The sequence below is a fragment of the Hemiscyllium ocellatum genome, chromosome 16 (assembly GCF_020745735.1).
Source record: "Hemiscyllium ocellatum isolate sHemOce1 chromosome 16, sHemOce1.pat.X.cur, whole genome shotgun sequence".
In the NCBI taxonomy this organism is placed as follows: Eukaryota; Metazoa; Chordata; class Chondrichthyes; order Orectolobiformes; family Hemiscylliidae; genus Hemiscyllium; species Hemiscyllium ocellatum.
Genome location: NC_083416.1, coordinates 14,825,749 through 14,851,702, shown reverse-complemented (window position 1 = coordinate 14,851,702; position 25,954 = coordinate 14,825,749). Strand labels below are relative to the sequence as shown.

Here is a 25,954-nt window from a genome sequence, read left to right as displayed (position 1 = left end):
CATTGAGCCACTGCGCCACCCACATTGGTTCTGAATTATGCCTCATCCTTAATCATGAAACTGAAAGTAACACTGTCTCTCAATGCTCTAAATCCTTATAAGGGATTCATTTTCCATCCACGTTTCTCACTCTCTGTGTTGCTGTGTGAAGCCTCTGCTACTGATGCTGCAGATACATCTCAAAGTTCCGAAGCAGAGTGGCGTCGCCGTGTGTACTGGAACATTTACTATGAGCACAGTTTCTGTTTGAAATTATTTGGGGAAATTTGGATATTTAGGTTGCCAGAACTTCAAGGTCAGCCCCAGTTTGATGAGAATGTCCGCAGACTGTAACATGGTGGAACGATTCAACAGTTCACAGCCTTTTGTTGATTTGGGTTACATTTTGTGTGACTACTGTATTGAGAATTCAACACCAGCTGCAAAGACATGTTTAAAATGTGAAGCTTCACTTTGTGCTTTTCATTTGCAACCACATCTGCTCAAACCAGCCTCTAATGGACACATCCTTATTGAACCTGTAGCTGACCTTTCGAGCAGACAATGTCCTGACCATAAGGAACTCTTTCAGTTCTACTGTAAAGATGATGCTATAAGTTTATGTAGTAGCTGTATAATACTGGGTAAACATAAGTCCCATACACTGCAGGGCCTGGAACAGACACAAGCCTCTATTCAGGTGAGTGATACAATTCTTGCTATTAATGGCAGTGATCTTCCTGATGATTAGCAATAATTAAAACAGATTATTGATGATGCTGAATTAATCCAGTGATTTTTTTATTAGCCTTGGTTTACAGCTGATTGGTTTTTTTGTAAGTCAGATTTGCTTTATCCTCTTTCTCTTACATCCTGAGAGAACGGGCTGGGCACTAGAAGGGGCACTGGACGCTGAAGTGAAACTGAGACTGCCCCACTAGCATCAGCACTCCTTGACTCAGGGCTGTAGAGCAGTACATGTCAGATACTGTGTTACACTGGCGGATTCTGTCCTCTGAGTAACAAGTAGAAGGCCATCAGTGTTGGGTGGGAGCGAGGGAAGACGCATGGGGGAATCTCAGTGGGTGAAAATACCCCAAAAGCACAAAGGAATTGTTGATTGAGAGATGTTGGTGCATCTGAATCTGTCTGGTTTTCCCCTCGCACCCCCAGTGTGTTACTGTGAAAAGAAGCAGGTTGTGTGTGCGTACTTGTGTGCATGCATTTATGTGTCTGTGTCTGTGCACGTGTGAGACAGAGAGAGATATTATTAAATTTGTACACGGCGGGGAGCAGCGCATTACTGAGAGCCGTAGAAGAGAATACATCTGTAGGGACTTGAATGGGCAATAAAGGAGAAAGTGAGGACTGCAGATGCTGGAAAGTCAGAGGCAAAAAGGATGGTGCTGGAAAAGCACAGCAGGTCAGGCAGCATTCAAACAGATGGAGAGTCAACGTTATGGGCATCACCCCTTCATCAGGAATACCTGAAACACCAACTCTCCTGCTTTTCAGATACTGCCTGACCTGCTGTGCTTTTCCAGCACCACATTCTCATCTCTGAATGGGCAATAAGTGCTGGCACAGCCAGTGACACCGACACCTCATGAATGAATAGAAGGAAAATTCTGTATTGTAACCATTCCGTGATTCTGTTTCTATCCACAACTGATCAGGTTACTCCTGGAAGTGAATCGTTTCTCTTTTATACTCCAGTTTGAATCCCTTTCTGAACACTTTCTAAATGCCTTTCCAGAAAGAATTGCAGGCAGAGGTTGAAAAGCTTCAAGGAATCCAGCAGAATTGTTCCAGCAAACAGCAAGACTTAGAGAGACATGAAGCTGAAATACAGGTAGGGAAAAGTGGAACTGGAACTGGGTTCACTCTGAAACCTGCAGCCAGGTATCATCGAATCCCTACAGTATGGAGACAGGCCCATTGGCCCAAATCATCCACACCGACCCTCCAAAGAGTAACCTTACCTTATTACTCTACATTTATCCCTGACTAATGTACCTAAACTACACATCCCTGAATGCTATGGGCAATTTAGCATGGCCAATTCACCTAACCTGCACATCTTTGGGTTGTGGGAGGAAACTGGAGCACCTGGAGGAAACCCACAGACACGGGGAGAATGTGCAAACTCCACACAAACAGTCGCCCGAGGCTGGCATCGAATCCAGGTCCCTGGCGCTGTGAGGTCGCAGTGCTAGACACTGTGCCGCCAAGAAATGAGGGCTTGTCCAATTTCTGCCTTTCAGTGAGATGCTGATCTGTGCCTGACTCCATCTTCATACCATCGCCCCAAACTCCTAATGGCCCTGATTGATAGAGTCCTGTTAATCTCAAACTTAAAATTAACAATTGAGGTAGCACCATCTACTGTTTTCAGGTTTGAGTTCCAAATGTTTACCATGCTGTGTGTTTCTAAAGTTCACTCCCAAAAGGTTGATATCCCATCATCCTACATTCCTTAACCAATAGAAATATTTCTCTCTATTACACTTTCATCTCACCTTAAAACTTTGTAAGGTCAACCCATTCACTCCTTAACTTCTTAAATTTTAGTACATAAAATCCTGGTTTGTATAAACTCTCCTCATAACTTAATTCGTGGGAGTTCAGAACTCAAGGTAACACTGGTGAAACTACCTAGGATACAAGGAGTTTTCCCCCCAGTAGAAACCACCCTGCCCCACCCCCACAGCTTATTTATCTTTAACAGTGATGCGGCAATATTCAAAAATAGCTGACATGTCCCTGACATGTCCCATGTTCTCAGGGTAATGGCTTTGAGGAAGGGCTGTTTGTAATGAGAGTTGGCTTTGGTTTCAGACACAAATCAATGAACTGAAAGGAAGTCTACAGAAGATCTTCTCTAAATGGAGGAGAAGACTGGAAGAAGGTGAAGCATCCACATTGTCACTAATTGATGAGGAGGGTCTCCGCATTCTCTCAAAGATTAGAAGCTGTTCTAAAGCCTTAAAAAAGAGGATGGATCTGATAACATTAATAGACAGGGAAACCCAGAACCTGGTACAGAAAGACCCTGCCTTCTTTGTTCAGGTACATCTTCAATTTAAACAGGACCAGGGCCGGGGAATACAGAGTTTCTGTGAGGCTGGTGGGAGGGTAAACTGGTTGGGGCCCAGCACTGGATCTACCCCTTGGTCCTGCCCTTGGTGTTTTGGTGTACTCTAAGTCCCTGTCCTTCGCGTGTTGATACTATCCAAGGATGGACTATCGTGAAATGTGGGATTGTTTCTCATTCCTGGGTCTATCCCCATCTACTGTTCCATTCTGAATTCTTTCCCCTCCATCCCAAATTCACTGTTTAGTTCCATTAGTTGGTTGCTTTATTCAATGATTGATTTGATCTCCTCTCTTTATTCACAGAATTCGAAGCAGCTCCTTTCCAGGTAAGTTCCTCTCAGTCATTCAATAGCTGCTGCTGATAGGAAACCTTTCCCTTCATCTGGGAGCAGACAGGAAGTAGAATCACATCTTAGCACCTTTCCCAGAGACGGTGCTTTCACACAATGGGAATATAAAGTGATACTTCACTATGGTTTGAGGGGTTACTGGCTCAGACAGCTTGTGAGAATTGGGAGATTCTACCCATACACTGGCAAAACTCAGTTCAACCTCCCTACCAGCTCTCTCCACTCTCCACTATTTCTGAATTTTTACTCTACAAATTCAATATCCAGACTCAAATGAGCACAACTACCTCCGATCAGACATTAAGAAGCCATTTTACTTGGCCCATACTACAGACTCCATTCCTTAGGCATTCGTTCAAACCCCTTTCCTGGTTACTACCTAAGGCTGAACCAAAATGTTTACAACCTCAGCATTTCTTTTGACCTGAGCTAAACCCCAGATGGAAATTCTTTCCATTACCAAAGTCTTCTCTTCACACCTGTAAGCATTACCTGTCAGCAATCTCAATACATCTGTTAGAAAATAGGTGCAGGGGAGTAGGCCATTCAGCCCTTTGAGCTTGCCCCACCATTTGATATGATCATGGCTCATCATTAACTCCATTCCTTGTTCCTGCTTTCTCTCCATACCCCTTGATCCCTTTAGCCACCAGAAATATATATATAACTCTTCCTTGAAAACATTCAGTGTTTCGGCTTCATCCACTCTCTGTGCCAGAGAATTCCACAGGCTCACTACTCTCTGAGTGAAGACATTTCTCTTCATCTCTGTTTTAAATGGCCTGCTCAGTATCCTTGGACTGTGACCTTGTTCTGGACTCCCTGGTTATCAGGAGCATCCTTGCTACATTTACCCTGTGTAGTCCTGTTAGAACTTTTTGGGTTTCTATGATATTCTCCCCTTATCCTTCTAGGGTCAGTGTATACGGTTCTAACTGAGAGAAGGTGAGGACTGCAGATGCTGGAGACCAGAGTCAAGAGTGTGGTGCTGCAAAAGCACAGCACGTCAGGCAGCATCCGAGGAGCAGATGAATTGACATTTCGAGCATAAGCTCTTCATCAGGAATGAGCTCTTCATTCCTGATGAAGAACTTATGTTCAAAACGTAGAATCTTCTGCTCCTCAGATGCTGCCTGACTGGTTTTGCCTTTTCAGCACCACACTCTTTGACGTAATTGTAACTGATACAGACTCCTTACATCCCAGGGATCAGTCCGGTAAATCTTTGTTGCATTCCCTCCATAACCAGAGCATCTATCCTAAGACAAGGAGACCAAAATTACAGCAGGTCAGGCAGCATCCAAGGAGCAGGAGAATTGACTTTTCGGCATAAGCCCTTCTTCAAAGCCATTCCTGAAGAAGGGCTTATGCCCGAAACGTCGATTCTCCTGTTCCTTGGATGCTGCCTGACCTGCTGCGCTTTTCCAGCAACACATTTTTCAGCTCTGATCTCCAGCACCTGCAGTCCTCACTTTCTCCTAGACCAAAATTACACACAATATTCCAGCTGTGGTCTCGCCAAAGTCCTGTATAATCACAGCAAGACACCCCTGCGCCTGTACTCAAACCTTGTTGCGAGTACAGTCAACATGCCATTTGCCTCCTTCACCACTTACTGCACATGCATGCTTAATTTCAGTTACTGTTGTACAAAAACACTCAGGTCTCGTTGTGCCTCTCCCTTTCCTGATATATCATATTCAGACAATAATCTTCCCTCCTGTGTTTTCTATCAAAGTAGATAATCTCAGATTTATCCACATTATATTTCATTGGTCATGTATTTACATATTCACACAACTTGTCCAAATCAGTGAACCGTCTCTGTGTACTCCTCACAGTTGGCCCTCTCACCCAGCTTCGTGTCATCTGCAAACGTTGGGAAATTACATTTAGGTCCTTCATCTAAATCATTAATATATAGTGGAGGTCCACTGAGCAGGAGCAGACAGGATAGCAGAATAAGTGAGGTAATATATGGGCAGTTGCTTTATCTGACACACGACTAAGGCAGTGTCTCCCACCCACCCTCCTCCTCAAACCAAAAAAAAATACTGTGCGCCAATTCAGTAAGGTTACTAGTTTTTTTTTTCTCAATAGTCTGATTGGAAATTCAGAACAGTGGGAATGGAATATTAGGGCAGTTGAATGCTCCTTCTGTAGATTGTGGAAGGTAAGGGTCATCACCCTAGCATTCCCACTGACTGCACCCAATTCCAGCTCCTCGGAAACCACGTTTGGGAACTGGAGCCAGAGCTGGATGAACTTTGGATCATTCTGGAGGCTGAGGGTGTAATTGAGACGAGTTATAGGGTGGTAGTCATACCTCAGGTACAGGTAGAAGGTAGATGGGTTATAGTCAAGCAACAGAAAGAGAACAGGCAGACAGTGCAGGGATCCCCAGTGGCCGTTCCCCTCAATAACAGGTATACTGTTTTGGATACTGTCAGGGGGATCGACTTACCAGTCTACTCCTGTTGCTCAGAAGTGAAGTGGGGAAAGGAGCAGAACATTAGTCATTGGGGACTCCATAGTTAGGGGGACAGATAGGAGGTTCTTTGGGAACGAGAGAGACTCACGGTTGGTGTGTTGCCTCCCAGGTGCCAGGGCCTGTGATGTCTCGGATTGTGTTTTCAGGATCCTTAATTGGGAGGTAGAGCAGCCCCACGTCATGGTACACATAGGCACCAATGACATAGATAGGAAAAGGGCTGAGGGTGTAAAGTAGAAATTCAAGGAGCTCAGGTGGAAGCTTAGAGCTCAAACAAACAGAGTTGTTAACATGTGGCTACAGGGAAGGTGTCGGAGGGAGGGTTTTGAATACCTGGATAATTGGGGCTCATTCTGGGATAGTTGGGACCTCTACAAACGGGATGGTGTGCAGCTAAACCAGAGGGGTACCAATATCCTGGTGGGGGGGGAGGGGGGCGGTGATATTCGTTAATGCTCTTCGTGAGAGTTTAAATTAATTCAGCAGGGCGGGTTGGGAACCTGAACTGCAGCTGCAGTGTACAGGAGGTTAAGAGTAGTGAGGTCATAAATAAGGTTTCAAGGTCACAGGAGTATACCGACAGGTAGGAAGTTGGTTTGAAGTGTGTTTACCTTAATGACAGGAGACATCCAGAAGAAGGTGGGTGAACTTGCAGCATGGGTTGGTACCTGGGACTTCGATGTTGTGGCCATTTCGGAGACATGGATAGAACAGGGACAGGAATGGTTGTTGCAGGTTCCGGGATTTAGATGTTTCAGTAAGATCAGGAAAGGTTGTAAAAGAGGGGGAGGTGTGGCATTGTTAGTCAAGGACAGTATTACAGTGGCTGAAAGGACATTTGATGAGGACTTGTCTACTGAGGTAGTATGGGCTGATGTTAGAAACAGGAAAGGAGAGGTCACCCTATTGGGAGTTTTCTATAGGCCTCCGAAAAATTCCAGAGATGTAGAGGAAAGGATTGCAAAGATGATTCTGGTTAGGAACAAAAGTAACAGGGTAGTTGTTATGGGGTCTTTAACTTTCCAAACATTGACTGGAAAATCTATAGTTTGAGTACTTTAGATGGGTCAGTTTTTGTCTAATGTGTGCAGGAGGGTTTCCTGACACAGTATGTAGACAGGCCAACAAGGGATGAGGGCACATTGGATTTGGTATTGGGGAACGAATTGAGCTAGGTGTTAGATTTGGAGGTAGGTGAGCACTTTGGTGATAGTAACCACAATTCGGTTACATTAGCAATGGAAAGGGATTGGAATATACTGCAGGGCAAGAGTTATAGCTGGGGGAAAGGCAATTATGATGCAATTAAGCAAGATTTAAGATGCATAAGATGGGGAAAGAAATGCGGGGGGTGGACACAATTGAAATGTGGAGCTTGTTCAAGGAACAGCAACTGCATGGCCTTGATAAGTATGTTTCTGTTAGGCAGGGAGGGAACTGTGGTTTACTAAAGAAGTTGAATCTCTTGTTAAGAGGAGGAAAGAGGCTTATGCAAAGATGAGGCATGAAGGCTCAGGGTGCTTGAGAGTTACAAGTTAGCCAGGAAAGACCTAACGGGAGAGCTAAGAAGAGACAGGAAGGGACATAAGAAGTCTTTGGCAGCTAGGATCAAGGAAAACCGTAAAGCTTTCTATAGCTATATCAGGAATAAAAGAATGACAACAGTAAGATTAAGGCCAGTCAAGGGCAGTAATGGGAAATTGTGCGTGGAGTGCTAGAAGATAGAAGAGGCACAAAATGAATATATTTTGTCAATATTCACAGTGGGAAAAAACAATATTGTCGAGGAGAATTCCGAGATACAAGCTATTAGGCTAGACAGGATTGAGGTTACTTTGGAGGAGGTGTTAGCAATTCTCGAAAGTGTGAAAATAGGTAAGTCCCCTGAGCCAAATGGGATTTATCCTAGGATTCTCTGGGAAGCTAGGGAGGAAATTGCAGAACCTTTGGCTTTGATCTTTATGTCACATTGTCTATAGGAATAGTGCCAAAAGACTGGAGGATAGCGAATGGTGTCCCCTTGTTTAAGAAGGAGAGTAGAGACAACCCTGGTAATTATAGACCAGTGAGCCTTACTTTGGGTGTGTGTAAAGTGTTGGAAAAGATTAGAAGAGACAGGATTTATAATCATGTAGAAAGGAAAAAAATTGATTAAGGATAGTCAACACGGTTTTGTGAAGGGTAAGCTGTGACTCCCAACCTTACTGAGTTCTTTGAGAAGGTGACCAAACAGGTCAATGAGGGTAAAGGGGTTGATGTGGTGTATATGGATTTCAAGGTTCCCCATGGTAGGCTATTGCAGAAAATACGGAGGCATGGAATTGTGGGTGATTTAGTGGTTTGGATCAGACATTAGCTAGCTGAAAGAAGACAGAGGCTGGTGGTTAATGGGAGATGTTCAACCTGGACTTTAGTTATTAGTGGCGTACCACAAGGATCTGTTTTGGGGTCCCTGCTGTTTGTCATTTTTATAAATGACCTGGATGAGGGCGCAGAAGGATGGATTAGGAAATTTGCGGATGACACTAAGGTTGGTGGAGTTGTGGACAGTGCTGAAGAATGTTGTGGGTTACAGAGGAACATGGATAAGCTGCAGAGCTAGGCTGAGAGGTGGAAAATGGAGTTTAATGCAGAAAAGTATGAGATGATTTACTTTGGGAGGAATAATAGGAACACAGAGTACTGGGTTAATGGTAAGATTCTTAGTAGTGTGGATGAACAGAAGATCTCAGTGTCCATGTACATAGATCCCTGAAAGTTGCTACCCAGGTTAATAGGGTTGTTAAGAAGGCGTATGATGTGTCAGCTTTTATTAGTAGAGGGATAGAGTTTCGGAGCCATGACGTCATGTTGCAGCTGTACAAAACTCCGGTGCCGCCAAACTTGGAATATTGCATACAGTTCTGGTCGCTGCATTATAGGAAGGATGTGTAAGCATTGGAAAGGTTTGCCTGGCATGGAGGGAAGATCTTATGAGGAAAGGCTGAGGGACTTGAGTCTGTTTTCGTTAGAGAGAAGAAGGTGGAGATGGGACTTAATAGAAACATACAAGATGATCAGAGGGTTAGATACAATGTACAGTGAGAGTGATAGATGTAGGGCAGATGTTAGAGGTAGATTCTTTACTCAGAGAGCAGTAAGGGTGTGGAATGCCATTCCTATTACAGTAGTAGACTCACCAACTTTACGGATATTTAAATGGTCATTAGATAAAAATATGAATGATAATGGAATAGTATAGGTTAGATGGGCTTCAGATTTATTTCGGGCGAAAGTGAGGACTGCATATGCTGGAGGTTAGAGTCAAGATTAGAGTGGTGCTGGAAAAGTACAGCAGGTCAGGCAGCATCCAAGGAGCAGGAAAATCGACATTTCGGGCAAAAGCCCTTCATCAGGAATCTGATGAAGGGCTCCTGCCCAAAACATTGATTTTCCTGCTCCTCAGATGCTGCCTGACCTGCTGTGCTTTTCCAGCACCACTCTAATCTTGACTTCAGATTTATTTCACAGATTGGCGTAACACCGAGGGCTGAAGGATCTCTACTGTGCTGTCATGTTCTATGTTCTTTGTTCTCTGAACAACAGAGGGCAACAACAAAAGAAATAAAGCGGAAGAAGATTAAATATGAGGGTTAGCTAGTCAGTAATATGAAGGAAGACTGTAAGAGTTTCTTCAGATATGTAAAGGCAAAAGAGAAGCAAAAGTGGACATTGGGCCACTGGAAAATGATGCTGGAGAGATAGTAATGGGGAACAAGGAAATGGCTGAAGAACTTCACATAAGTCTTCATGTTGGAAGACATGAGTAATATCCCAAACATTCAAGGGAGTGAGGAGGCAGAGCTGAGTATGTTGGCCATTACCAAGGAGAAGGTGCTAGAAAAACTGAATGGCCTGAAGGTGGATAAATCATCTGGACCAGATGGACAACACCCCAGAGTTCTAAGAGAGACAACTGAAGAGATGGCAGAAGTGGTAGTGGTGATCTTCCAGGAATAGTTAGAATCAGTTAGGGTCCCACAGGACTGGAACATCGCTAATGTGACACCACTGTTTAAAAAGAGAGTAAGGCAAAAGACAGAAAATTGCAGACTTATTGGCCTAACTTCAATTCTGGGTAAGATCCTGGAATCCATTGTGAAGGATAAGATTTCTGAATGCTTGGAAGTGTATGGTAAAATAGGGCAAAGTCAGCAAGGTTCCATCAAGGGGAGGTCATACCTGACAAATCTGCTAGAATTCTTTGACGAAGTAACGAGCAGATTAGACCAAGGAGAGCCAATGGATGTTATCGAGCTGGACTTCATGAAGGCATTAGACAAGGTGCTGCACAGGAGGCTACTGAGTAAGATAAGGGCCCATGGTGTTAGAGGCAAGATGCTAGCATGGATTGAAGCTTGGCTGTCTGACATAAAGCAGAGTGGGGATAAAAGGGTCCTACTCAGGATGGCAGCTGATGACAAGTGGTGTTCTGCAAGGCTCAGTGTTGGGACCACTACGTTTCATTTTATACATTAACGATCTTGATGAAGAAACTAAGGGCATTCTGGCTAGGTTTGCAGATGATACAAAGCATAGGTAGAGGGACAGGTAACATTGAGGAGGGGGGAGGCTGCAGAAAGATTTGGATAGGTTAGGAGAGTGGGCAAAGAAGTGGCAGGTAGAGTACAATGTGGGAAAGTGTGAGGTCATGCACTTTGCTAGAAAGAATAGAGGGATAGACTATTTTCTAAATGGGGAGAAAATTCAGAAATCTGAAGTGCAAAGAGTCTTGGGAATTCTAGTCCAGGATTCTCTCAAGATAAACTTGCAGGTTGAGTCAGTAGTTAGGAAGGGGAATGCAATGTGGTATTTATTTTGAGAGGACTTGAATATAAAAGTGGGGGAAGTACTTCTAATGCTCAATAAGGCTCTGGTCAGGCCTCATTTGGAGTATTGTGTGTGTAGTTTTGGGCCCCATGTCTCAGGAAGCATGGAGTGGCCCCTGAAGCATATTCAGAGGAGTTTTACAAGAATGATCCCAGATTAGCATATGTGGAATGTTGAGGAATCTGGGTTTATACTCGATGGAGTTTGGAAAGATATGGGGGGATCTAACTGAATCATACAGCATATTGAATGGCCTAGACAGAGTGGATGTTGGGAAGATGTTTCCATTGGTAGGAGAGACTAGGACCCAAGAACATATCCTTCGAGTAAAGGGAAGACCTTTTAGACCAGAAGTAAGGAGAAACCTCTTCAACTAGGGTGGTGAATCTATGGAATTCATTGCTGCAGAAAACTGTGGAGGCCAGGTCATTGAGTATATTTAAGACGGAGATAGATAGGTTCTTGAGTATCAAAGGGATCAAGAGTTATGGGGAGAAAGCAGGAGAATGGGGTTGAGAAACGTATCAGTGATGATTGGATGGCAGAGCAGACTCAATGGGCTGAATGGCCTAATTTCTGCTCCTATGTCATATGGTCTTACCTGCCTGTACTGCTCATAAACAAAGATTTTCACTGTACCTAGGCACAAGTGACAATAAATCAATCAAATCAAATCACTTGGGTGACAGGATTCTGTCCTCTTTGCAGTTATTTCAGCTATCCCACCTCTTTTTCCTGTTTGTCGTGCCTTGCTAAAACCTGAATGGCCCTGAGTATTCATTTTCCATCCCTGATCACTCTGCAGCCAAGTCTCCGCTATCCCAGCTATATCATATCCACTTATATCCGTTTGCATCACTGATTCATCCATCAGATTGTAAATGTTCTGCACATTAAGACCAAAGCCTTAAGTCTTGTCTTCTTGACATTTTTAGACCTCTTCACATGATTTTGCACTGTCGCCCTGTTTGATTCTTGCCATTGAATTGTCTACCCATCACTTTCATTATTTCTTGTTCTGTCTTTTGTTTTTTTGTACTTGTTTCCCTCTCCTCTCTCCCAGTATAGGATTCCATCCCCCTGCCATTTTAATTTAAATCCTCCCCAGCCACACTAGTAAATACTTGTCCTGTCCAGATATAACCCGGAAAGCTTTTATTGGTCCCATCTCCCCTAAAACTGTTTCCAATGCCCCAGGAATCTGAAACCTTCCCCCTTGTACCCCCTCCCCAGCCACTTATTCATCCGATATATCCTGCTACTTCTACTTTGACTAGTGCATGATGCCGGTGATAATCCTGAGATCACAATCTTTGAGGTCCTACTTGCTTCCTAACTCCCTAATATTGTGCTTTTACTGAAGCCTCACCATTTCGGTTTATGTGAAGGTCATTTTGACTGCAAGGATTCTGACATTTTCAGGATGGGTTGCTGTGGGATGTCAGTACGAACATTAGAAGGAGGACAGATGGTTGCTTTGACTACTCATTACTCTTTCAGTTCTGACCTGAAAAGTCCGACTGATCAAACCATTCTCTGCCTTCAATCCCAGATTGTCTGAGACTCAGAGAGGCACAGTGCCAGATATTCCTGTGATTGCCCTGAACCTGTCCAATATATCTAGACACCTCCAGAAGAAGTTGAATGGATGGGAAAAGTACCACTCAGCCCTACTGGGAATCATCAGTAAGAATGTACAACTTTTCTCCAATCTAAGGGAATGAGAACGGGGTGGGTTAGTTCTGTTCATACAACTGGGAATACTCCTGAACTTTAACGTCTGCTCCGTGTGTGTGTGTGAATCAAGAACCTGAGATCCATCTTAAGCGCCAAGGGACATCTGCGTTAAACATTCCTCACTGGAATAGGCCAGAGTTTCACCCAGCTCAGTCCAGGGTGTGTAACAATGGGGGGAGTTACACATTGTCAGAGTGTCTCTTAAAGGGACACTGTCCCTCCCAGAATGACCACAGCAAAACCCCTTGAGCCAGGTAAAGAATCAAGGTGTCTTTTATGGGGCATGCTAGTATCATTAAACAGTACAGTAAAAGATAAACCAAATTGTCTTTCTCAATCTTTGGTCAATGCAAAGATCTAAGTTTATATTTTGAACATCGTCTATGTTGTAATGTAAGAAAATAAATGGATGGAACTTATAAACTGTAGTGTTGTCACTTTAAGAGTGAAGTTCCTTTATTAGACCCAGCAGGTAGATAAGCCTGTACCTGTATGCCATCGTGTGACCCGGTCACACCGCATTGTAGCAGCTGGAACACAAGAGATATGTAGGGATAGCTCTGTAATGTCTGCACTCATTAGACTATAACTAAGGCCACCAGAGATCTTTAATTAAATGGAATCCAGACACCTCATTTTGTTGTACAATGATAGCATGAAAGGAAATACTGCATTGTATCAGAAGTCAGAGTATTGCTGTGCACCCACTACTGAGTGATGTGAAAGAGGCTGGACCTTCTAACCCTAATCCTAGCCCTAACCCAATCACCATGTGTTTTGTTTATAGTGCCAGCTTCCCCTGAACACATGGACACATCAAATGTATCTCCTTTCACACCCAATAACTCTTGGAAAGCCCCTGTCACAGGCAACAATCTCCAGACATCGACTCAGCTTTGCAGCATAGCTGGAATACCCCAAGGTATGTTGTTACTATTAAAGAAGGATTACACTAAATTTAATTTGTATTGAACAATCTAGATTACCTATCAAATTGTTTATGTTTCAGTACTAGGAATTCAAGTTCCTGCACCTAATCCCCCCTCATATCTCTGAATTGGTCCTCCAAGGCTGCAGGGGGTTTTGATAAACTCAGAAAATGAACAGAGAGCAATAATTTATTGTATAGATAAACACCTTAATTATAATTTGAAACTGTATGTTCACTGACATTGTGTAAATTGTTGGAGGCTTTAATCAAGTAGTCATCATCATCATCATCAGCTCCCCCTTAGTTTGTGGATGAGATCTGTCTCTTCTGGGTTATCTCATGTGATTGTCCCACAGACCTTTGGATATAGGGGTAGGAAATCCCACAGGCCAATGGGATTGGGAATGCAGAGTTTCCTTCCTTTTATTTCCTTTCTGCAAACGTCCTCCTTCCTCATGAAGGCATCCAGATTTGGAGCATGCTATAGCCTGACAGACAGGTCATCCTCCCGATGGACAATTGGTATCAAGCTCCCTCCAGCCATTAAAGTCAATGTTACACGAACTCATGGTGATTTCCTGAGTGGCCTTGTAGCTTTTTTTTCCTTCCCTGGAATGTTGGCCGTTTGTGAGTTGAGGGAATAGAGGTAGACACTTTTCAGCCATCGGGACCATGTCCAATCCATCATTGTTGGTTGCCCAGAGTTTGACCAGGCTGCTTGATTCAGCTGTTTGAAGGACATGAGCATTTGATCGAAAGTCCCTCTGATTGAACCCACAGAATGGAGTGGAGGGAATTCCCATAGGCGGCACGGTGGCACAGTGGTTAGCACTGCTGCCTCACAGCGCCAGGGACCTGGGTTCAATTCCCGCCTCAGGTGACTGACTGCGTGGAGTTTGCACGTTCTCCCCGTGTCTGTGTGGGTTTCCTCCGGGTGCTCCGGTTTCCTCCCACAGTCCAAAGATGTGCAGGTCAGGTGAATTGGCCATGCTAAATTGCCCGTAGTGTTAGGGTAAATGTAGGGGTATGGGTGGATTGTGCTTCGGTGGGTCGGTGTGGACTTGTTGGGCCGAAGGGCCTGTTTCCACACTGTAAGTAATCTAATCTAATCATAGTGCTCTATTGCAATACTGACCACCAGAGAAAGACATGACCTACACTGAGTGTCGTTGACCACTCTGCACCAGATTTTCCAGCCTTTCTCAATCTCTTCAATTCTGCATAGAAAAGATTCAATCTGTCCTTCAATGTTGCTAAAACCAAACCAACAATAACTTCGAGCTGGTCAGTCAAAACTTAAGGCATCGTATTTGAATGCACAAAGTATTTGAAACAAAACAAATGAACTGATTGCCCAAATTGAGATAAATAAGTAGGAAGGACAGAGAACGAGGAGGAGTGGCTTCATTGGAGACAATATTAGCACAATAGAGAAGGATGACTGAGTTCAGGAAATCAAGTTATAGAAGTAATATGGGTAGACATGAGGAATATTCAAATCAAGAGGTCACTTGTGGAAGTTGTGTATAGGCACCTAATAGTAACCAATAAAGCGCTGATTCCTGATTATGCCTGAAACATTGACTCTCCTGCTTCTCAGATGCTGCCTGACCTGCTCTGCTTTTCCAGTGCCACACTTTTCGACTCTGATCTCCAGCATCTGCAGTCCTCACTTTCACCTAATAATAACCACTTAGTAGGACAAGGCATCAAGGAAGAAATATTAGGATCTTGGCAAAAGATTACAGAGAAATTCATGTGGAATTTTAACTAGAAAAGACTGAAAAAGACAGTTGAAGAAAAAAGTTGTATAGATGAGGAAATCATTGAATATTAGGTAGACAATTTCTTCAACCAGCATGTTATGGTGCCAATCAGAGGGCAGGCAATACTAGACCTTGTTTTAACCAATAAGATAGGATTATGTATTGACCTCATAGTGAGAGCAGTCCTGGGTAGCAGTGACCATAACAATATAATTGAATTTTACATACAGTTTAAGGGAGAGAAGAGTAGGTCCAAGGTTACTATTTTGAACTTAAACAAGCGCAATTAAGAAAGCATGAAAGCAGAGCTGGTGAAAGTGAACGTGCAATTCAGGTTAGGGGATAGGTCAATAGAGATACAGTGGCAAACATTGAAGGCAATATTTAAGAAAGCACAGAATAGATATTCCAATAAATTTTAACAAGTAAGAGCTATTCTAAGATATGGATCATTATAAGTGGTTAATTAGAAAAGTCAAAAATAGAACAAAACACAAAGAAAAACATATAATCATGCAATGATAGGTGATAGGTCAGAATATTGGACTGATTAATTGGGGCAGCATGGTGGCTCAGTGGTTAGCACTGCTGCCTCATAGTGTCAGGGACCTGGATTCTATTCCAGCCTTGGGTGACTGTCTGTGTGGAGTTTGCACATGCTCCCCGTGTCTGCATGGGTTTCCTCCGTTTCCTCCCATAATCACAATGATGTCCAGATTAGCTGGATTGGCCACGCTAAATTGCCCAGAGTGTTTAATAGGGATTATGTATTAGTTAGGGGCAAAATATCGGGGAATGGGTCTGGGTGGGTTACCCCTCGGAAGGACGGTGCAGACTTGTTGGGCCGAAGGCCTGTCCCCATGCTGTATGGATTCTAGCAAAAAAATAATAGCAAACTAATAAGGAGGTAAAAATTAGAGAATGAGAGAAAGGTAGTGAAAAGTTCTTTGGAAGGAAGGTCCTATTGAAAATGAGTCAGGGGAATTAGTAATGGAAGATAAAGAGATGGCAGATGAATTGAGTGGATATTTTGCATCAGCCTTCTCAAACTGTCCCAGAAGTAGCTATAGATCAGGAATTGAAAGGAAGGGAGACACTCAATAAAATGACAATTACCAGGGAAGTAGTACAGAGTAAATTGTTGGAACTGTGAGTTGACAAGTCCCCACGTCCAGAAGAATTTCATTCTGGAGTCTTAAAGCTGATGAGATGGTTGATTCTCCAAAACCCATTAGATTCGGGGAAGGTTACTTTAGCTTGGAAAATAGCTAGTGTACCTCATTTATTCAAAATGGGAAAGAGGCAGAAAGCAGGAACTACAGGCCATCTGTCAGAGGGAAAAATGTTGATGTTATTTTTGAAGACGTTATAACAGGGCACTTGAATAAGTTCAAAGTAATCAGGCAGAACCGATGTGTTTTTGTCAAAGGGAAATTGTGTTTAACTAATTTATTATATTTTTTTTAAAACGTAACTTGTGCTGTAGTTAAAGGGGAACCAGTGAATATATTATGTTTAGATTTCCAGAAGGCATTTGATAAGGCACCACATTAAAGATTATTGTAGAAAATAAAAGCTCATGATGTGAGGGTAACATATGAGTTTATGTTAGAAAAAAGTAGAGTATAGAAATAAAGGATCTTTTTCAGGCTTGCAGGATGTCATGAGTGGTGTGTCACAGAGTTAGTGCTGGGAGTTACAATTCATATAAATTATTTGGATGTTGGGTTCAAAGGTATGGGAGTTAAATTTGCTGACGACACCAAGGTAGATAGGAAATTGAGTTGTGAAGAGAACATAATGAGTCGACAAAGAGTAGTTTAAATGAGTGGGTGAAGATCTGGCAAATAGAGTCCAATGTGTACAATCTGAAATTGTCAATTTTGGCAGAAAGAGTTAAAAGAAACATTATCTAAATAGTGAGAGCTCTGAAATGCAGAGAGATCCAGAAAGGTTAGTATTCAGATACAGTAAGTAATCAGGTAAGCTGATAGAATGTTATGGTTTATTGCAACGGGAATTGTGTGCAACAGTAGGGAGACTATGCTTCAGTTATACAGGTCATTGGTGAGACTGCATTTGGAGTACTATGTGGAGTACTAGTCACGATATGCATAGAAGGATGTTATACATTGGAAGTAGTTCAGAGAAGGTTTACGAGACTAGTAGCTGAAATGAGCAATTTGTCTTATGAGGAAAGGCTAGGTCTGTATCCTCTGGAGTTTAGAAGAGTTTACAATCCTGAGGGGACTTGAGTCTTGTTGGAGAATCTAAAATTGGGGTCAGAGTTTAAACATTAGATGTTGCCCATTTAAGTCAGAAATTAGGAAACTTTGTTTTTATCTCAGAGGGTTGAGAGTCTTTGGAATTCCCTTCCTCAAAAGGCAGTAGATGCAGAACCTTTTAAATGTTTTTAGGGCATAGGTAGATTGATTCTTCGTTACCAAGGGATTCTGGCCTAGTTTTTTTTTCAATTCATCTGTGTGACGTGGATGTCGCTGGCTGGCTCAGCATTTAGTGCCCATCCGTAGTCACTCTTGAGAAGGTGGTGGTGAGCTGTCATCTTCAACTGTTGCATTCTACCTGCTGTGGGTTGAACCATAATGCCGTTAGGGAGGGAATTCCAGGATTTTTACCCAGCAACAGTGAAGGAACAGGGATATATTTCCAAGTCAGGATGGTAAATGAGCTTGGAAGAGAATTTGAAGGGGGTAGTGTTCCCATATACCTGCTGCCCTTGTCCTCCTAGATGGAAATGATCGTGGGTTGGAAAGTACTGTCTGAGGATCTTTGGTGAATTTCTCCAATGCATCTTGTAGATAGTATACACTGCTGCAACTGAGTGTTGGTGGTGGGGAGAGTGAATGCTGTGGATATGCTACCAATCAAGCAAACTGTTTGGTCCTGGATATTGTCACACTACTTCAGTGTTATTGGAGCTACACTCAGCCAGGAAGGGGGCAATATTCCATTACAGTCCTGACTTGTACCTTACAGACAGTGGACAGGCTTTGTGGAGTCAGTAGGTGAATTACTCACCACAGTATCCCTCGCCTCTGACCTACTCTTGTAGCCACTGTGTTTATGTGGTGAGTCAAGTTGACTTTCTGGTCAATGATAACCTCCAGGAGGATGCTAGAGGGGTATTCTATTATGGTAACACTTCTGAATATCAAGGGGACGTGGTTAGATTGTCTCTTATTGGTGATGGTCATTACCTAGCAGTTGTGCAGCATGTATGTTAATTGGCACTTGTCAGCCCAAGCGTGGATATTGTCCTGATCTTGTTGCATTTGAACACAGACTACTTCAGTATCTGAGGAGTTGCAAATGATGCTGAACACTGTATAACCATTGCTCAACATCCCCACTTCTGACCTTATGATAGAGGAAAGGTCATTTTTAAAAATTCATTCTTGCATCATTGGTTAGGCCAATTGTCCATTCCTAATAACCCAGAGGGCAGTTAAGAGTTGACCACATTGCTGTGGATCTGGAATCACATGTAGGCCAGACCAGGTGAGGATGACAGTTTGGGCTTCTCTCAAGGACATTGGTTAACAAAGATGGGTTTTTCCAACAATTGATTCCAGATTTTTATTGAATTCAAATCCCATCATCTGCCATGGCAGGATTTGAACCCAGGTTTCCAGAACATTATTCCCACAGTCTGTGTGGTTTGCACGTTCTCTCTGTGTCTGCGTGGGTTTCCTCCCACAATTCAAAGATGTGCAGGTTAGGTGAATTGGCCAAGCTAAATAGCCCATAGTGTTAGGTGCATTAGTCAGGGGTCAATATACGGTAGGGGAATGTGAATTACTCTTTGGAGGGGCAGTGCGGACTTGCTGGGCCAAAGGGCCTGTTTCCATACTGTAGGGGATCTAATCAAATCAAATTTCTGATCTAATCAAATTATCTGGGCCTCTAGATTAACAGTCCAGTGATAAGAGGCCATTGCCTTACGGGAATTTAGTGCAGTTAACCTTTTCACAACCTTAGTGATAGAGTAGGAAATTGAAGAAATAAATCTAATAATTCTAGTCTAAGGCATTAATTGTAAATTTTAGAACTATCAGGAGAAGGCAGCCAGCAGAATGTGTTGCATGTCAAATGCAGGGAGCCCTGGTTGCTGTCAGTGTCTGAGATGACCACATGTGCAGGTAGTGCTCCCAGCTGCAGAAGCTGGAGCTCTGGATCTTGGAGCTTGAGAAGTGGTTGGAGACACTGTGGCACATCCACCAGGCTGAGAGTTACATGGACAGCACACTTAGAGCTGTGGTCACAATGAAGCCCGAAGGACAAGAGCAAAGAAGAGAATGGGTGACCATAATGCATCCCAGAAAGAACAGGCAGGTAAGGCAGGAGGTCCTTGGAGTTCCACTTACTAACCGGTATTCCATTTTGGAAGCTGATCAGGGTGTTGGTACCTCAGAGGAACGCAGTCAGAGACAAGTTTCTAAGCAAAGTGGCTTGATTATATGAGTGGGGGAGTAAGGAAAAATGAAGAGCAATAGTGATAGGGGGTTCTTTAGTCAGGGGACAGACAGGCCCTTCTGCAGCCGAAGACGTGACCCCAGGATGGTGTGTTGTCTCCCTGGTGCCAGGGTTAGGCATGTCACTGAATGGCTGCAGGGCATCCTGAAAAGAGAGGGTGATGAGTTAGAGGTTGTGGTATATGTTGGTACCAATGATATGGGCAAAGTGAGGATGAGGTCTTACATCAAGAAGTTAGGGAGCTTGGCAGCTCATTAAAATGCAGGACCTCAATGGTTGTAATCTCTGGATTAATCCCAATGCCATGTTCAGAAACAGGAAACTAGGACAATTGAATGTGTGGCTGAGGAGTTGGTGCAAAAGAGAATGTTTTAGATTCCTGGATCACTGGGACCATTTTTGGGGAAGATGGGACATGTACAAATGGGACAGTCTGCATCTGAAACATGTTGGGACCAATATCCTTGTAGGAAGGTTTGCTGGTGCTGTAGGGAGGAATTTAAACTAGTTATAGCAGGGGGGATCGGGACACAGAGTATAATGAAACAGAGACACATCATGACACTAAAAAGGAAGCAAGTCACATGTGAGTTGAGTGTCAATAGAGAAAGGCAATGTCTTTACTTTAATGTGAAGAGTGTAATAGGTAAGACCAATGCGTTAATAGTGTAGATTGACACATGAAATGAGGAGAAAGTGAGGACTGCAGATGCTGGCGATCAGAAGTGAAGAGTGTGGCGCTGCTCCTTGGATGCTGCCTGACTGGCTGCGCTTTTCCAGCACCACGCTCTTCGACATGAAAGTATGATATTGTGGCCATCACATCAACATAGTTGAGGGAAGGGGTGGACTGGCAACTCAACATTCCGGAGTATAGGATCTTTAGATGAGACAGAGGAGGATGTAACAAGGGTGATGATGTTGCACTATTGATTAAGGAGCTAATTATTGCAATATGGTGAGATGATATCTTGGATAGGCCCTCAAATGAGGCTTAGTGGGTAAAACTTAGGAATGTTAACAGGCAGCCACTTTTCTGGGAATGGACATATGGCCCACAAGAGTCAGTGAGCAATAGAGTAGCAAGTATGTAGACAATTCACAGAGGTGTGAGCGAGTATTAATTGGGTAATTATAATGGAAGATTTCAATTTTCCCAATGCAAATTGAGAACTTACCTTGGGCCCCAAAAAAATCACAAGGTGGGATAGTCATAATGTTAAGGGGAGGGGGCAGATGGCTTGAAATGTATCCGGGGGAGATTTTTGTATCAATGCATTGAAGGCCCAACAAGGGACACTGCAGTGCTGGGTCTGTTTCTGGGGAGAGAAGCCAATGTTGCAGTGGGCAAGCATATTAATGATAGCGACCATAACATGTAACAGTTTAAATTTGTTCTACTCAAGGAAAAGGATAGCCTGCAAAAGATAGCTTTGAATTTGGGGAAGACAGATTTTATTAAAATAAAGCAGGATTAGGTGAAGGAGTAAATGTAGGGGAATGGGTCAGTGTGGACTTGTTGGGCCAAAGGGCCTGTTTCCACACTGTAAGTAATCTAATCTAATCTAATCTTGCCGCAGCTCCTAGTGGGTACACCTAGAGAGGAGCAGGGAGTGGCATTCAAAATGGAGTTGGGGAAAGGATAGGTCCAACATATATCATTTCAAGGGAAACGTAGGAGCAACAAATCCAGAGAACACTGGCTATCTCAGACATTCAGGACTGGATGAAGAACCAGAGAAAGCCCAAAGTGAGCACTTCAATTGTGGCGCTAGAGAAATCCAGAAAGTGCAGAAGGGGATTTTAGAAAGCAATTACAAGAGCAATCAGGGGACATGAGAAAGGATTTGTGAACAACATTAGGGAGAATCCTAAGAAACTTTATCAATACATTAAAGGGAAAGAGTAGGGCCATTAGGAATCAAGGGTGCAGCCTGTGTGTGAAGTTGCAGGATATTGGGAATGTGTTAATGGATACTTCTCTTCAGTTTTCATTCTGGAAAGGGAGAGTGTAGGCACAGAATTCAGGCAAAGGGATTGTGAGGAACTTGTACTGTGTGACCTAGGAAATGGGGAGGTATTGAAGGCTCTGATGTGCTTAAAAGCAGACAAATTCCCTCACCAAGATACATTACACCCCAGGTTGCTTTGAGAGGCAAGGCAGGAAATTGCAGGGTCTCTGACACAAATTCTTAATTCCTCTCTGGCCACAGAGATAGTGCCAGAGAACTGGAGGATGGCTAATGTGGTTCCACTTTTTAAGGAGGGTGGTAGAAATGAGCAAGGATATTACAGACCAGTGTAATTACATCAGTGGTAGGGAAACGATTGGAGAAAATTCTGAAGGAGCAAACAAGTACCCACTTGAAAAGGCATCAGTTAATAAGGAAGAGTCAGCATTGCCTTGCCATTGGGAGGTAGTTCCAAACAAATTTGTTAGAATTTTTGAAATGTGGATGAGTGCAGTTTAATTGTTGTAGGATTTTAGCAAAGCTTTTGACAAGATCCCACATGGGAAATTGATTCAGAAGGTTAAAGCAAATGGAATGGGGGAAACGTGACAAACTGGATCTGAAACTGGCTTAGTAATAGATCACAAATGGTATTGCTGGAAGGCTGTTTGGATGACTGGAGAACAGTGTATCACAAGAATCCTTATTGTTTGTTATGTGCATAAATTATATAGATTAAAACATGGAGGGAATGTTAAGCAATTCGCAGACAACACCAAGATTGGTAGAGTGGTTAATAGTGGAGAATATGGTTGAGGACTACAGGAAGATATAAATGGGTTAATCAGGTGGGCAGACCAGTTGCAGATGGTATTTAATTTTGATAAGTGCTGAGGTGATGCACTTTGGAAGAAGGAACAAGATGAGGGAGTATTTAATAAATGGCTGACATTGGGTAGCTGTGAAGAACAGAGGGATCCTGGGGTAATTATTGACAGATCCCTAAAGTCAACAGGGCATGTGAAGAGGATAGTTAAGAAGGCATGTGAGACATTTGCTTTCATCAGTCCTGGCACAGAGTATAAGAGCAAGGAGGTAGTGTTGGTGTTGTCACAGCAATGGTTAGGCCACAGCTTGCGTACTGTGCAGTTCTGGTCACCTCATTACAGAAAGGATGTGGTGGCACTAGAGGACGTTCACCAGGATGTTGCCTGGGATGGAGAAATTGAGCAATGAGGAGAGAGTTGGATTGTTACCTCAGAGAAGACCAAGGGGGACATGATTGAGGTGTATCAGGTTATGAGGAGTTTGGACAGGGTAAATAGAGAGCAGCTGTTCCCCTTGGTTGAGGGGTTGATCACAAAGGGGCATAGTTTTAGGGTAAAGGGCAGGAGACTCAGAGGGGATTTGGGAAAGAAACATTTTCACTTAGAGGGTAGTGGAATTCAGAATGCACTGCCTGGAAGTAGTGGAGTCCGGAACCTTACAACCTTTAAAAAATACGAGAAAGAGAACTTTAAATATCATAACATTCAAGCATATGGGACATGTGCAGGAAATTAGGATTGGTGCATCTTTAGTGTCAGTTACGTTGGTGTAGGCTTGATGGGCTGAAATGCCTTTTTGCACTGCATGAAGCTATAGGTGGATCTCTTGAAGGGTATAAGGCATGTCGGGCCATTCTTAAGAGGCCAAAAAGACAATATGAGACCCTTAGCAGATAAGGTTAACTTCAATCCAGAGAGGTTCTGCAAGTACATTATGAGCAAAACAGCATCTAGGGAGAGAATAAGATCTACGAGGCCGCCTCTGTGTGGAACCCGGGAGATGGCAGAGATACTAAATGAATATTTTGTATCAGTTTTTACTGTGGATAAAGAAATGGAGGTTGGGAAACTCATGCAAATAAATATTGATGTCTTGAAAACAGTTACACATTACAGAGGCGGAATTGCTGGAGCTGTTAGAAAATATCAAGGTAGATAAGACCATAAGACCATAAGTAAAAAGTGAGGTCTGCAGATGCTGGAGATCAGAGCTGAGAATGTGTTGCTGGTTAAAGCACAGCAGGTTCGGCAGCATCCAAGGAACAGGAAATTCGACGTTTCAGGCCAGAGCCCTTCATCAGCCCTTCACCATTCCTGATGAAGGGCTCTGGCCCGAAACGTCAAATTTCCTGTTCCTTGGATGCTGCCTAACCTGCTGTGCTTTAACCAGCAACACATTCTCAGCATAAGACCATAAGACATGGGAGTGGAAGTAAGGCCATTCGGCCCATCGAGTCCACTCTGCCATTCAATCATGGCTGATGGGCATTTCAACTCCACTTACCCGCATTCTCCCCATAGCCCTTAATTCCTTGAGACATCAAGAATCTATCGATCTCTCTGCCTTGAAGACATTTAGCGTCCCGGCTTCCACTGCACTCTGCAGCAATGAATTCCACAGGCCCACCACTCTCTGGCTGAAGAACTGTCTCCGCATTTCTGTTCTGAATTGACCCCCTCTAATTTTAAGGCTGTGTCCACGGGTCCTAGTCTCCTCGCATAACGGTAACAATTTCCTAGCATCCACCCTTTCCAAGCCATGTATTATCTTGTAAGTTTCTATTAAGTCTCCCTTAATCTTCTAAACTCCAATGAAAACAATTCCAGGAGGGGATCTGATCAAAAGGACCTGAGGAGCAACGTCTTCATGCAGAAGTGGGTCATAATGTGCAATGAACTGCCAGAGGAAGTGGTAGATTGAAAGTACAGTTGTAACATTTAAAAGATATTTGGACAGATACATGGATAGGAAAGTTTAGAAGGATATGGACCAAATGTAGGTAAGTGAGACTAATTTAGTTTGGGAAACCTGCACAGCATGGACTGATTGAACCGAAGGGTCTGTTTCCATGCTGTATGATTCTATGACTCTATAAGAGGATGTAAGATTATCATGGAATTATGCAGGAATGTAGAGTTGACATTAAAATCATACCGGTTATGGTCTTATTGAATGGCAGAGCTGGCTTGAAGGACCTCGTGGCCTCCTCCCTACACCTAGCAAGGATGATCCTACCCAGACTTTGGCAGCTACCTCTCCCAGAGGCCTCTCACAATTGCCAACGAAATAGCAGGTGATAAGCAGCACCAATTTAGCCTTCTGCAAAATATGGAGGAAGTGATTGTTCGACAGCAAGGGCCTTCACAAGTCAACAGAAGTCCCTGTATAAAAAGCAGTTGTCACCATGACCATAGTCCTGTCTGAGACTGTGCTTCAATGACAGACTTGAGCTGTATTCAGAATGTGGAGTTCAGAATAGGAGGGAGAGAGTCCAGGGCACTCTCCTGGGAGATGTATGTTCCACATCTGCCCAATGTTTAAGGTGTGGACCCGTGGCTATATCATTGTGTCTCAGGGAATATGTGCAAAGTCCTATATCGCGTTTAAACTGCCCACTATAGTGTGTTTGAATGCAGTGTTTGCACTGAGTGTACAGACTAGGACCACATACTGCTATTTAACACGGATTCTGACTTTATTTAACATTGGAAGAATCCAGTCTAATAGGCAGTAAGGGGCTGGCAGTATCTGGGAAATACTTACACTCCCACCCTACTGCTGTCACTCATTGATCTGAGTGGAATAACTCTGTCTAAACAATCTCTTCTCTCTTCTTTAGGGAAAAGGTCATTGAGTCTGGATCCAAAGACAGCAAACTTCAGCTTGACTCTGTCTCATGACCTGAGATCAGTAACATGGACTGAACAGCAGCAGCCCTATCCACCTCACCCAGAAAGATTTAAAAATCATCCCCAAGTCCTCTCCTCCCAGAGCTTCTCCTCAGGATCCCATTCCTGGGATGTGGAGACTGCTGGTAATAACTGGGGAATAGGGATTGTGTGCAGGAATGCTATCAGACAGGGACTAAATGCATATCTTGGCAACAGCACTAAATCATGGTGTTTGATCTTTTACGCTGGTACTTTTCTCAGAGCCTGTCACAACAACAAGCCCATATTCCTCCGAAAATTTCCATTAAATAGCAGGGTCCGAGTCCAGTTGGACTATGAGGCTGGGACTGTCTCATTTCACCAGATTACTGAATCACTGACACATTTACACACATTTCAAACCACATTCACTGAACCTGTGTTTCCAGCATTTTGTTGTTGGAAAGATTCCTTAAAACTGATTAATTAATTCTCATATCTCTGACTCAGGAAACTCATTTTTGATTTCAGAAACATTATTTGAGAAAGCCCCTTGGAGTATCCCAGTTCCCAGTTGTACATTTTGATGCT

The 25,954-nt window shown here is 43.3% G+C and overlaps 1 protein-coding gene across 1 annotated transcript; it reads left to right on the top strand.

Moving 5' to 3' along the window:
- The first annotated feature begins 316 nt into the window (after positions 1-316).
- LOC132823539 (E3 ubiquitin-protein ligase TRIM68-like) lies at positions 317-25,853 on the top strand. The gene is made up of 4 exons (XM_060837484.1): positions 317-679; positions 1,736-1,881; positions 3,379-3,401; positions 25,333-25,853. The coding sequence occupies exons 1-4, from the start codon at positions 317-319 to the stop codon at positions 25,851-25,853; spliced, it is 1,053 nt and encodes a 350-aa protein (XP_060693467.1).
- Positions 25,854-25,954: the final 101 nt, after the last annotated feature.